General features: G+C 39.3%; 1 protein-coding gene across 3 annotated transcripts in view; it reads left to right on the forward strand.

Annotated features, from left to right (window-relative positions):
- The window catches only part of KIF24 (kinesin family member 24), a 70,340-nt gene that overhangs the window by 39,389 nt on the left and 16,337 nt on the right, over positions 1-14,614 (forward strand). For all 3 annotated transcript variants that reach the window (XM_069575867.1, XM_069575869.1, XM_069575868.1), the window contains 3 exons: positions 5,783-5,870; positions 12,758-12,879; positions 13,671-13,776. In XM_069575867.1, coding sequence (XP_069431968.1) covers positions 5,783-5,870; positions 12,758-12,879; positions 13,671-13,776 — 316 coding nt within the window. The remainder of the gene's footprint in view (positions 1-5,782; positions 5,871-12,757; positions 12,880-13,670; positions 13,777-14,614) is intronic.

Consider the following 14,614-nt stretch of genomic DNA (forward strand, 5'->3'; position numbering starts at 1 on the left):
TAGAAAGTGATCTAGTTTCATTCTTTTACAAGTGGTTGACCAGTTTTCCCAGCACCACTTGTTAAAGAGATTGTCTTTACTCCATTGTATATTCTTGCCTCCTTTGTCAAAGATAAGGTGTCCATATGTGTGTGGATTTATCTCTGGGCTTTCTATTTTGTTCCATTGATCTGTCTTTGTGCCAGTACCATACTGTCTTGATGACTGTGGCTTTGTAGTAGAGCCTGAAGTCAGGCAAGTTCCATTCTTCTTTCTCAAGATTGCTTTGGCTATTCGAGGTTTTTTGTATTTCCATGCAAATCTTGAAATTATTTGTTCTAGTTCTGTGAAAAATACCGCTGGTAGCTTGATAGGGATTGCATTGAATTTGTAAATTGCTTTGGGTAGTATACTCATTTTCACTATATTGATTCTTCCGATCCATGAACATGGTATATTTCTCCATCTATTAGTGTCCTCTTTGATTTCTTTCATCAGTGTTTTATAGTTTTCTATATATAGGTCTTTAGTTTCTTTAGGTAGATATATTCCTAAGTATTTTATTCTTTTCATTGCAATGGTGAATGGAATTGTTTCCTTAATTTCTTTTTCTACTTTCTCATCATTAGTGTATAGGAATGCAAGGGGTTTCTGTGTGTTGATTTTATATCCTGCTACTTTACTATATTCATTGATTAGCTCTGGTAATTTTCTGGTGGAGTCTTTAGGGTTTTCTATGTAGAGGATCATGTCATCTGCAAACAGTGAAAGTTTTACTTCTTCTTTTCCAATTTGGATTCCTTTTATTTCTTTTTCTGCTCTGATTGCTGTGGCCAAAACTTCCAGAACTGTGTTGAATAGTAGTGGTGAAAGTGGGCACCCTTGTCTTGTTCCTGACTTTAGGGAAAATGCTTTCAATTTTTCACCATTGAGGATAATGTTTGCTGTGGGTTTGTCATATATAGCTTTTATTATGTTGAGGTATGTTCCTTCTATTCCTGCTTTCTGGAGAGTTTTAATCATAAATGGATGTTGAATTTTGTCAAAGGCCTTCTCTGCATCTCTTGAGATAATCATATGGCTTTTATTTTTCAATTTGTTAATGTGGTGAATTACATTGATTGATTTGTGGATATTGAAGAATCCTTGCATCCCTGGGATAAAGCCCACTTGGTCATGGTGTATGATCTTTTTAATGTGTTGTTGGATTCTGATTGCTAGAATTTTGTTAAGGATTTTTGCATCTATGTTCATCAGTGATATTGGCCTGTAGTTTTCTTTTTTTGTAGTATCTTTGTCAGGTTTTGGTATTAGGGTGATGGTGGCCTCATAGAATGAGTTTGGAAGTTTACCTTCCTCTGCAATTTTCTGGAAGAGTTTTAGTAGGTGTTAGCTCTTCTCAAAAATTTTGGTAGAATTCAGCTGTGAAGCCGTCTGGACCTGGGCTTTTGTTTGCTGGAAGATTTCTGATTACAGTTTCAATTTCCGTGCTTGTGATGGGTATGTTAAGATTTTCTATTTCTTCCTGGTTCAGTTTTGGAAAATTGTGCTTTTCTAAGAATTTGTCCATTTCTTCCACGTTGTCCATTTTATTGGCATATAACTGCTGATAGTAGTCTCTTATGATCCTTTGTATTTCTGTGTTGTCTGTTGTGATCTCTCCATTTTCATTTCTAATTTTGTTGATTTGATTTTTCTCTTTGTTTCTTGATGAGTCTGGCTAATGGTTTGTCAATTTTATTTATCCTTTCAAAGAACCAGCTTTTGGCTTTGTTGATTTTTGCTATGGTCTCTTTTGTTTCTTTTGCATTTATTTCTGCCCTAATTTTTAAGATTTCTTTCCTTCTACTAACTCTGGGGTTCTCCAATTCTTCCTTTTCTAGTTGCTTTAGGTGTAGAGTTAGGTTATTTATTTGAGTTTTTTCTTGTTTCTTGAGGTATGCCTGTATTGCTATGAACTTTCCTCTTAGCAGTGCTTTTATAGTGTCCCACAGGTTTTGGGTTGTTGTGTTTTCATTTTCGTTAGTTTCTATGCATGTTTTGATTTCTTTTTTGATTTCTTCTGTGATTTGTTGGTTATTCAGAAGTGTGTTGTTCAACCTCCATATTTTGGAATTTTTAGTAGTTTTTCTCCTGTAATTGAGATCTAGTCTTAATGCATTATGGTCAGAAAAGATGCTTGGAATGATTTCGATTTTTTTGAATTTATCAAGTTAGATTTATGGCCCAGGATGTGATCTATCCTGGAGAATGTTCCACGAGCACATGAGAAAAAGGTTAAATTCATTGTTTTGGGGTGAAATGTCCTATAGATATCAATTAGGTCTAACTGGTCTAATGTATCATTTAAAGTTTGCGTTTCTTTGTTGATTTTCTGTTTAGTTGATCTGTCCATAGGTGTGAGTGGGGTATTAAAGTCTCCCACTATTATTGTGTTATTGTTGATTTCCCCTTTCATACTTGTTAGCATTTGTCTTACATATTGCGGTGCGCCTATATTGGGTGCATATATATTTATAATTGTTATATCTTCTTGGATTGATCCTTTGATCATTATGTAGTGGCCTTTGTCTCTTTTCACAGCCTTTGTTTTAAAGTCTATTTTATCGGATATGAGTATTGCCACTCCTGCTTTCTTTTGGTCTCTATTTGCATGGTATATCTTTTTCCAGCCCTTCACTTTCAGTCTGTATGTGTCCCTTGTTTTGAGGTGGGTCTCTTGTAAGCAGCATATAGAGGGGTCTTGTTTTTGTATCCATTCGGCCAGTCTTTGCCTTTTGGTTGGGGCATTCAACCCATTTACGTTTAAGGTAATTATTGATAAGTATGATCCCATTACCATTTACTTTATTGTTTTGGGTTTGGGTTTATCCACCCTTTTTGTGTTTCCTGTCTAGAGAATATCCTTTAGAATTTGTTGGAGAGCTGGTTTGGTGGTGCTGAATTCTCTCAGCTTTTGCTTGTCTGTAAAGCTTTTGATTTCTCCTTCGTATTTGAATGAGATCCTTGCTGGGTACAGTAATCTGGGCTGTAGGTTATTGTCTTTCATCACTTTAAGTATGTCTTGCCATTCCCCCCTGGCCTGAAGAGTTTCTATTGAAAGATCAGCTGTTATCCTTATGGGAATCCCCTTGTGTGTTATTTGTTGTTTTTCCCTTGCTGCTTTTAATATTTGTTCTTTGTGTTTGATCTTTGTTAATTTGATTAATATGTGTCTTGGGGTGTTTCGCCTTGGGTTTATCCTATTTGGAACTCTCTGTGTTTCTTGGACGTGGGTGATTATTTCCTTCCCCATTTTAGGGAAGTTTTCAACTATTATCTCCTCAAGGATTTTCTCATGGTCTTTCTTTTTGTCTTCTTCTTCTGGGACTCCTATAATTCGAATGTTGGAGCATTTCATATCGTCCTGGAAGTCTCTGAGATTGTCCTCATTTCTTTTAATTCGTTTTTCTTGTTTCCTCTCTGATTCATTTATTTCTACCATTCTATCTTCTATTTCACTAATCCTATCTTCTGCCTCCATTATTCTGCTATTTGTTGCCTCCAGAGTGTTTCTGATCTCATTTATTGCATTATTCATTATATATTGACTCTTTTTTATTTCTTCTAAGTCCTTGTTAAACCTTTCTTGCATCTTCTCAATCCTTGTCTCTAGGCTATTTATCTGTGATTCCATTTTGATTTCAAGATTTTGGATCATTTTCGCTATCAATATTCAGAATTCTTTCTCAGGTAGATTCCCTACCTCTTCCTCTTTTGTTTGGTTTGGTGGGCAACTCTCCTGTTCCTTTACCTGCTGAGTATTCCTCTGTCTCTTCATCTTGATTATATTGCTGCGTTTGGGGTGGCCTTTTTATATTCTGGTAATTTGTGGAGTTCTCTTTATTATGGTGCTTCCTCACTGTGGGTGGGGTTGTATCAGTGGCTTGTCTAGGTTTCCTGGTTAGGGAGGCTTGTGTTGGAGTTCTGGTGGGTGGAGCTGGGTTTCTTCTCTCTGGAGTGCAGTGGAGTGACCAGTAATGGGTTATGAGATGTCAAAGGTTTTGGAATAACTTTGAGCTGCCTGTATATTGAAGCTCAGGGGTGTGTTCCTGTGTTGCTGGAGAATTTGCGTGGTATGTCTTGTTCTGGAACTTGTTGGTCCTTGGGTGGAGCTTGGTTTCAGTGTAGGTATGGAGGCATTTGATGAGCTCCTATTGCTTAATGTTCCCTGAATTCAGGAGTTCTCTGTTGTTTTCAGGCTTTGGACTTATGCCTCCTGCTTCTGGTTTTCAGTTTTATTTTTACAGTAGCCTCTAGACTTCTCCATCTATACAGCACCAATGATAAAACATCTAGGTTAAAGATGAAAAGTTTCTCCACATTGAGGGACACTCAGAGAGGTTCAAGTTGATTTGATTTCCTCCATAGAACAATAAAACAAAAGAATCTTCCATGCAGTGACACCCATCCACTGATGCCTGGTTGTGGGGAAGTTAAGCCCCACAACTCACGTGGAAAAACCTGAGCTCCCCCTATCCTGTTGTTTCTAAATTAATATATTTTCTGTAAAAGAGGCTTTGACAAAGGTAGATAGAAGTACATGTGCTCAGTCTGCCTCCTAAAAGCCAAAGTTTATAGATCTTAAAATCAACTCTTTAAAGTAAAAGATAAGGTGTCTATACCTTTTCATTAAAAGTTGTACAAACATACTTCTTGTTTATATGATTTGAAGATACTGCAGTACACTTTAGGCTATTCATTAGGAATTTTCCATGGTGAGCTCAGGGAATAGGGTCTGGGAAATATGTTCAGGAATGATGTGAGGGCACTGAAAGCTTGATCCTTTTATTCCCAAAGCCCAGCTGTTCCAGTAGAGTTGTCTTCTGAGAGGTCATGAGCATCGATGAGGCTGTTTCCCTATCCTTCTGTAAAAATTTGGAAACTTGGGGTGAGGGATAGACAGAGAAAAACATTTTTTGAGGAAATCTTTTTGTTTGGCTACAAAGTGAAATTCCAGTATTCATTGTAATCACTATCTTACTGGGGGAGAAAATAATCTTAGTGTCTTTGATAGATGCAATACCTGCCCCTTGGCAGATCTAGCTTCGTGGTGGTAGATGTAACCATTCATTACACTGTGCTCAGGCCTGAGGCTTTAGTTGCAATACCAAGTCTTCTTGCTGCTTCAAAAATGTATCAGAACTCCTTATGTTGCAAGTAGTGAAATAAAACCATACTGTTAACTGGCTTAAGCATTTAGGGAAGTCATTGACTCATATAACTAGAAAGCCTAGAGAAGCTTTAGGGTCTTTTGACTCTAGAGGTTCAGAGATGCTATAAGACTCCGTTTCTTTGCATTTCTGTTCTACCTCCCATGGTGTTAGCTTCATTCCAAAACGGTCTTTTTTGTGGATGCAAAATGGCTACCACTGCTCCCAAGGCCACACGCTTTTCACTTCTGGAGGGAAAAAGGAGTACCTAACAACCAGAGACTGAAACTTTATTTTGATTGGATTAGCAGAGATCCTGTATCAACTCCTGAGCCAGTCACTGTATCCAGGAATCCACTGATTGGCATAGGTCTGGGTTAACCACTCATTCTGTTCCTTGTAGCCAGAGGTGTTGATTTATTTATGTACAGCAATCAAAGACCACCCCTGAAGCCTAGCATTGGAGTCAGGAGGTATGGGGGTAGGCAAGGAGAAGGCATATCAATCCCACTCAGTAGCAAAACTGCTACATAATGGGGGAGTGGTGGAATGGGTTACGAAGAGTCTGTTACTGGAGCTCTGCCAAACCAACCATCTTCTTGTCTCTGCAGGCTCTTCGCAAGAGAAGATAGCAAGCACGTAGTACAAATAGTGGGACTGCGAGAGCTTCAGGTGGATAGTGTGGAGCTCCTCTTAGAGGTAATCTTCCTCCTTTACTACCCCACTGTAGCAGCCCAAGTACAAGGAAAGACTTCATTTTGCTGTCTCACAAGTATAATGGACTCAGATTTAGGGCGGACTTCCCTCGTAGTTCAGTTGGTAAAGAATCTGCCTGCAATGCAGGAGACTCCAGGTTGATTCCTGGGTCAGGAAGATCCACTGGAGAAGGGATCGGCTACCCACTTCAGTGCTCTTGGGCTTCCCTTGTGGCTCAGCTGGTAAAGAATCCACCTGCAATGTGGGAGACCTGGGTTTGATTCCTGGGTCGGGAAGATCCCCTAGAGAAGGGAAAGGCTACCCACTCGAGTATTCTGTCCTAGAAAATTCCATGGATTGTATAGTCCATGGGTCTCAAAAGAGTTGGACACAACTGAGTGACTTTCACTTCACTTAGGCAAACGGCAATGACAAACACGCATTTCACATTTATAAAATAAAAATCCTCATCTGAGAGGATGGCTCCTTTCTCTACAAGGTCTCAGTGCCTTGATAGTGGGAAGTAAGGTATTTGGGAGACTTGAGAGTCCCTTGGACTGCAAGGAGATCCAACCAGTCCATTCTGAAGGAGATCAGCCCTGGGATTTCTTTGGAAGGAATGATGCTAAAGCTGAAACTCCAGTACTTTGGCCACCTCATGCAAAGAGTTGACTCATTGGAAAAGACTCTGATGCTGGGAGGGATTGGGGGCAGGAGGAGAAGGGAACGACAGAGGATGAGATGGCTGGATGGCATCACTGACTCGATGAACGTGAATCTGAGTGAACTCCGGGAGTTGGTGATGGACAGGGAGGCTTGGTGTGCTGCGATTCATGGGGTTGCAAAGAGTTGGACACAACTGAGCAACTGAACTGAACTGAATGCAGGAGAGGATACTTTAGGGCCAGTTTCAAAGGCTGCTAATGTGCTTTTTTATGGTAATAGGCTCTGGTAAAGGCTGCTAGAGAGGGAGTCATATTTTAAATAAAAATTTTAATGGATAATACCTCCACATAAATTCAGAATTCAAAAGTTACAATGAAAATGTTCCTTTCATTCCATATTCTTGTGGCAACTAATTGATTTTTTAGTTTTTTTATGTGTCCGTCCAAAGGTACTTTACAATCCGTTTTTTCACATTCACCCTTTTAAAATACACAAGCCAGTGATGTTTTTTAGTATTCAAAAAGTTGTGCAGCTGTCACCACTATCTAATTCCAGAACATTTTCATCACACCAAAATGAAATCCTGTATCGTTAGCAGTTACTCTGTTTCCTTTGCACCTGGTACCTGAAAACCACTAATTTCTATCTGTATGGGTTTACCTCTTCTAGCCATATCATATAAATGTAATCATACAATATGTAACCTTTGACTCTGGCTTTTTTCACTTAGTGTAATGTTTTCAAGGTTCATCTATGTTGTTGAATGAAGTATTGGTAAATGTACTTCATTCCTTTTTATGGCTAAATAATATTCTGTTGTATGGATATACCATATTTATTCATTTATCAGTTGATGGGCATGTAGGTTCAACCTTTTGGCTATTATGAATAATGGAGCGACAAACATTCATGTACAGGTTTTGTGTGGACATATGTTTTCAGTTTTTTTGAGTATATGTGTAAGAGTGGAACTGCTGAGTCATACTTTTTGAGGAACTGCCAAACTGTTTTCGAAAGTGGCTGCACCACTTTATATTCCTACCAGCAGTATAGAAAGGGGGGGTATTGTTTTAAAAGCTCCCACAGTGATTCTAACATGTAGCTATCATAGTCATTCTAGTATATCCAACAAGCCTGGCTAGAGGCAAAGGGAGAAGCCCGAAAGGACAAGTTGGGTACTTGACAATAATCGCCTGTAGAACAGCTTCACAATACATCCCTCCAGGGACTTGGGTATGTGAAATGGCAGAGTGGCCCACCATTGACACCAGTCTTTTTCTAACAGTTTCTTTTTCTTGGGACAAATAGGTAAATTTTATTTAAAGTCTGGGACCTTGTATTTATGTGATTATCAGACTCCTGAGTCCTGATACCCAAAATCCAAGGATGGCACCTTTTGTGGCTGTTTTTAACAGTCACCTGAGAGCCGAGACCCTCTTTCCAATGATCTCAGAGGCAGATGCAGAACAAAAGTGGGTGGGACATGTTGAAGGGCTCCCTTGAGACTTGACTATTCTTGACCTGTCCAGAGCTCCCCCCACGGCAGAGTCCTAAGGAGAGTGTTTCTCATATGCCTGTTCCTTGTGGTCTTCATGCCCCCACTTCCCCTAGTCATTCCTTTATTTGGCTGGGAGTCTCAGGAGAGTTGGTCCTCATGATGCTGTTGTTCCTAGAAATTAGACCAATTGAATGGGAAAGGATCAAACACTAAAAGGAAGTCCCTTTTCCTTAGCTATGGGTCATAACTGTGTTAGTGGGCAATCTAGTGTCAAATCACTCTCACCCTGGAAGAGTTTATGGCACTGCTCTGTCCTAAGGTGTATTTTCTAAGACCAGCAGAGGGAAGTTTCTTGTTAGTGAACATATCGCCGTTATCGCCACTAACCTCAGTCTGTAATACATGTGAGGTAGTACAAGAAGGAAGCCAGCTGAGACCAAGGTGGAAGGTTGATGTAAATTATGGATCTCTGGCATGGCTACCCTCGTAAGTGTTTATTGACTCGAAACAGCAGCCCTTGCTAACTCAGGTGTCGTGCTTCCTCTCAGGTGTCCCCGTTCCCCTCACTCAGGTGTCATCTGTGTGCTTGCTCAAGTGTCACCCTCAGGTGTCACCATCGCAGGTCACCCACAGGCTCACGTAGGCGTGGCCACTTGTTGCCTGCCTGCACAACCAGCAGCTTCATTTTTCACACAGGGTTGTCCTTCCTCCAAGAGGTTTCTCCTTCCAGGTATATTTATTACCTGGTCTTAACAATCCAGGCACCAGGGTTTCCCTGCCTTTATAGAGGACTTGCTAATTCATCCAAATTTGGAATCAAGATTTTGTCAGGCAAACGATGGGCATTTTTTCAGTTATATAGGCTTTCAGGTTTTTAAGTCTTTCTTACAGACATTTCATGTACTTATAGGTATCCATTCCCAAACTTCTAAAAAATCTGCTTCATGTTTTAATGCTGCCTTGGCTGTAACTGGTAGCAGAGGCCCACAGAGCAGAGCTTCCCTAAGATAAGTCTCAGTCATATGCCAGGGATAGAGACTTAGTCTATACACAGTGCCTCTCCTGCTCAAGTGCTCACAGCCCATCTTTAGTATTTGTGCTGGAAGCTTGGTGATTAAAGCCTGGATGGAGCTGGGTCCCAGCGCCATGTGTCCCTGAACACGTCTTACCTTTCTGAGCCTGAAACATGTGGATATAATATGATTGGGTTGGGTGATAGAGAAGGAAATGAGATAATGTACATATAATGCTTACTGTGATGCTAGTTGAATTTGTCATGTCTGTTATTCTTTTTTTTAAAAAAATATATTTATTTATTTGTCTGTATCTGGTCTTAGTTGTGGCATGAGGATCTTTAGTTATAGCATGTGACCTCTTAGTTGCGACATGTGGAATCTAGTTCCCTCAACAGAAATCAAACCCAGGCCCACTGAATTGGGAGCATTAAGTCTTAGCCACTGGACCATCAGGGAAGTCCTCACATCTATTAATCTTATTAATAAGTCCCCAAATATTTTCCATTGCCAGAGAATTCAACAGTTGTCTCTCCTTTCTATTATAGCAGGTCCCCATTTTACTACTCATATGACATGTTTGTCTAAAGGGTCTAGGTTAAGAAACTTTCCCAGTAGACTTTATAATGGAAGGAGGACTTTGAAAAGAAAGAGGTAGTGAGAGAAACGGGAGGCCTGTGATTTTTAAGGTGATGCATTAATTTTATTCTGTTTCCTGACTTGCCTTTCTCTCAAATAGGTTGTCTCTTTTTGTTCTTTATCTTCTTCCTTTCCTTTTCCTTCTTTTTTAAAACTTTTAATTGTACTTGGGAGCCATGGAATCTCTTGTTGATCCATAAAGCTCTGTTTCTCCATAGATCTCTGATTATTTTACATTTTTTAAAAGAAATAGTTTATGTTTCGGAAGTTTACACAAATATGTTAGTTCTTTAGTATATATTTTTAATTAGTATTTATTGAGAACTTATATGTGCTAATCGTAGTTCTAAGTGCTTTACTATGTATTATCTCTTTTTGGTCTCAAAAATAACTTATGAAATTACCATTTTATAGGTAAGAAACTGAGGCCCTGAAAAGTTGAGTGATTTTCAAGAGTGCAGACAATCGTATTGTCAGAACTGGCATGTGAACCCAGACAGTTTAACTTCATATTTATGTTTCTAACTGCTACACTTGAGTTGTATGCCACTTACAAACTTTGTCTGATGATCTTTGCAGACTGCCTCATTTTCCTCCTCAGAGCTCAGCTGCTTTATTCCACAGTTTCTGAAAAACATGGTGATTACAGACTGCTACTGAGGCTGAGGTCTACTGGACCATAGACCAGAAATTGCCTCATGTCTTCCTAAAAGGCATTTAGTCAGGAAAGTTCGTGCCAACATGTTGGATTTTCTGAGATATACTCACAGGTACCTAGTACATCGTGGTGAATAAGGTGTACTGAAAAGTCAAACATAAAACTCTATAACAGTACCTCAGAAGACAGTCTTTCTTAACTCCCCTGGGGATGAACCACAAGGCCACCCCCTGAGCTTCCTGTCAGTAACCACAGTTCCTGACTAGGTATGACCTTGAGGCCTCTCTGAGCTCTCATTAGATTCCAGCAGAAGTAGCATCATTGCTGCCATCATGTGGCAAAGGGTACCTGGCTTCTATCCCTAGCCTGACCATATGCTGCCTGTGTGACTTTGGATAATTAACTTCTCCTTTATCTATCAAGCATATCGCTTACACAGATCACAGATGTAGACATTTAAAAGATCTCTGGCATGTAAGAATTAAAGATTTTAAAATTTAAAAAATAAAAAAAAATAATAAAAGATCTCTGTTTCTTCATGAAGTTTGTAAAAGGCTGTGTGTGTGTGTGTGTGTGTGTGTGTGTGTATCAAAAGAGCTGTGAGAACCCTGAAACTCTGGGAGGAGGAAATGCACCAGAATCTTTTTAACTCTGAAGTTATGGAAGATATATATTTTCATTTTTATATTTTTCCTATATTTTCTAAGTTTTCCACAGTAAGCTTGTCTTTCTAATGAAAAAAGAGAAGTTTAGTAAAAATAATACAGATTTAAAGTAATCCATCATCTTTGCATTATAATCTTTGAAAGTGTGAAATCAGAATGATAGGAATTCCCTGGCAGTCCACTGGTGAGAACTTGACACTTTTCACTCCCGTGGCTCCAAGTTCAATCGCTAGTCAGGGAACAAAGATTCTGCAAGCTTCATGGCATAGATAGAAAAGTAAACCAGATGGTTCAGTCATAGATCTGGTCTTAAGTGACCTAGCCAGCATCCAGCCTTATTTATCAGTATTTTGGGGGAGGATTTGTTGTTGTTGTTGTTGTTTGGCACTTAACCACAACCAGTATAAGGGATACTACTATAACTCTTCTGATTTCTGATTAGCAGCAGCAAGCTGTCCATGCAGTTGATAATCCAGTTTTGTAAAGTAACAAGTTCTGCTCTTTACAAAAGGATTCATAAGGTAATCCCTTTAAACTTTCAGCAAGCTATTTACAAAATGAGTGCATTTAAAATCTGGTTCTAAGATACAATTCTAAATCGCACAGGTAATCTTTAGAGACATAACTATCACTTAGGCCATGAAGAAATTTAATATTAGTTAATTTTTTTTAAGTACTTACCCCTGCTAGTTAAGGTATTTTATAAACTGTTGTTGAAGTTAGACTTCATCAACTTTTGAACTCTTAATTTGGAAACGGTAGCCATGTTCAATATGATAAAAATTAAAATTCTGAGAGAGTGAGGAAAAATGAGATAGGACTTCCTTTAGTCTAGTTCACACTGCAAATAGATGAATTTATCACAAGTGTCCCCACAATGTAGTGGAAACCACATGGGCTTTGGAATCAGCCACACTAGGTGCTAGATGTAGAATTTGGTTCTGCCACAAAACAGTTATTTGTGAGCAAGTCTACCTTTGAATTTATTCCTCAGTTATAAACTGAGCATAATAACCATACTCACCACATCTTAGACTACTGAGGATTCTGTCAAATGTTTTTAAAGTCCATCACCTATTTGATTCTCAGTAATTAACACTTCCCCAAATCAGGGCAGCATATTCATATATGGTTATGTTTTCAGTGGCTTGAGGCCATTCCTGAGGCTTCACCTCTTCTCCCCCATTCCTTTGTGGCCAAAGGGATCCACATTAGTCTTCACTCCCATTTGAAGCGGCAGTGGTCTCCAGGGTAATCATGGGCTTGTAGCAATTGTGATAACTCATTACTTCCATGTTTCCACGTGTCAGGCCTGGTCTCCTTTATGACTGCATTGTGGTGGAACAGGTGGATGTGATTATTCATTCTGGGATGCACATTTCTGTCCTTTGCTTCAGTTACTACGACAGATGGGTATTATGGGACCTTACTCTGGAGCCAAGTTGTGCCCTGTGGAGTTGAGTCAGGATAAATCCATCAAAGATATTAAAAAGAGTGTATGAGATCAAGAAGTAAATTAGCTCTTGAGCTGTTGAATGTTCTCCCCGAAGATTAGTTTTCCACATTGTTGTCATTGCTCTTGGGTACTTACTCTTTATGATTTAGTATTTAGGCAGTTTTCCACATAGAGGGAAAAGACTGCAGTATACCGATAAATTTCTGTCTGGTCTCTGCTGCTCTCAGCCAGCTCTTAGGAGCCAAAGGGCTTTGTTTACTCCTTGCAGAAGTCACCCTACGGATTTTATTTTCAGGTGATCCTCAAGGGCAGCAAGGAGCGCAGCACCAGGGCCACTGGAGTTAATGCAGACTCCTCCCGCTCTCACGCTATCATCCAAATTCAGATCAAAGATTCAGCCAAGAGGACATTTGGCAGGTGAGCTGGAAATATGCAGAGAACTGCATTGTCTGCCTTTCCTTAATGTGACTTTGAAATATGTGTTGTCAACAACAGGACATCCTGCCCCATAGAGTTCTTTATTTCAGGGATACACCATAGAGTTATTAACTCTGAAATAAATCATTGTACCAAAGTGCCACCAGTTGATTAACCATGAAGTAATGACCTATTGTTGGTCAACTCTAAGTTATTAAAAGGAACATTGATTGCTTCTAGTGTGAAACACAGTATCAGCAGAGGAATAGTAGGAAATGCATCTCAGAGAGCTTACAGGTCAAAAAAAAGGAAAATTAATCCATCCTTCTTAAAAGAAGCCATACGACAGATGGGTACATTCATCGCCTCTCTGGTGCTATCTTAGCATCACTCTGCCACAGTGATGGATGAGCCTATCTCACCTCTGAGTAATGAGTCTTTTAGGGGGTGGGGAGCTGGAAAGCAGCCCACAAAAGTCTCTATTTAATTATCTAAGTGGTCACCTAAGTGATTTGCATTGTAGTCATTTAGCCTTATGGGAAGAATGTTTAATTAATTTCAATCATACTTTCTCACAAATGGTTAAAGCCAACAGAAGAGTGTAAGTGAACAGTGCGAGCTATAACTGACAGATTAAAATCTTGTGATACTTTTGGAAAACTGACAGTAATGTCTTTAACTTTCCTGAGGATGGGCCTGTGTTGATTTCTTCCTGCCATCACAAAATGTTGGCTGATATAAGAAGATACCAAAGCCCCAAAGAAATCTTGCCTGCTATGTCTGTTCTCTAGGATCTCTTTCATTGACTTGGCTGGCAGTGAAAGAGCAGCGGATGCCCGAGACTCAGATAGACAGACAAAGATGGAAGGCGCAGAAATAAACCAGAGTCTTCTGGCTGTAAGTTGTTTAAACCTTTCATCTAAAAGTCCTTCTTGAGAGATTATGCCCATCTTTACATGCAGCCAAAGTGGGTGAGGGTGGGTTGGAATAAGGCAGTGGAATTCCAGGGTTGGAGATGGAGGCTGCCCAGTCAGATTCTCGGCAGTTCTAGACAGCTCTTCCTCTCTCCCTGCCTTCTCTTCCTCTGGTCAGTCCTGCCAGTTAGAAACAAAGAAGTATTTCTGCAGTTGCGTGAATGGTTCACTTAAGTACATTTTCTGCTCTCATCAAATTTTAAAATTATCATCAGGAGACACAGAATGTCTGATTATCTCTTCTTGTGATTTTGAGAATTAAGGAAGAGTCAAGTGTTACCAATCTAATTCCTCCATTATTATGTTTCCTATCAACTTTTATGCCTTGTGGTTTTAGCAACCGTCAGTGAGCATTACTTTTATCCCATTGCTTTATTAGGGATTCCAAAATGGTGATATTCTAATTCTAATATTCCTTCTGTATTTATTAGCTGAAAAGAACTTTCTCCCAACTATCTGATTATCCTGAAGTCTAGCTCATGCAATGGAGGCAAGATAAATGCTTGGTTCTTTGCCTTCACTCACCAGTTTTCAGAATGAGTTGATGTCCTGGTAACCTGAACATGACCATGAGTTTGTTGGTCTTTACTTTTTTGTTTGTTTTTATATTATTATAAACTCATTGTCCTCCTCTTTTTTTTTTTTCCACTTTTTAATTTATACATTTTTGGCTGTTATGTTCCTGTGTCTTTTTGACACAACCCTACTAATCCCTGGCTTTCTAGTATGACAAAATATTGTAGGCTTATCTTGTACATTTT

Source organism: Ovis canadensis, chromosome 2, assembly GCF_042477335.2.
Source record: "Ovis canadensis isolate MfBH-ARS-UI-01 breed Bighorn chromosome 2, ARS-UI_OviCan_v2, whole genome shotgun sequence".
NCBI lineage: Eukaryota > Metazoa > Chordata > Mammalia > Artiodactyla > Bovidae > Ovis > Ovis canadensis.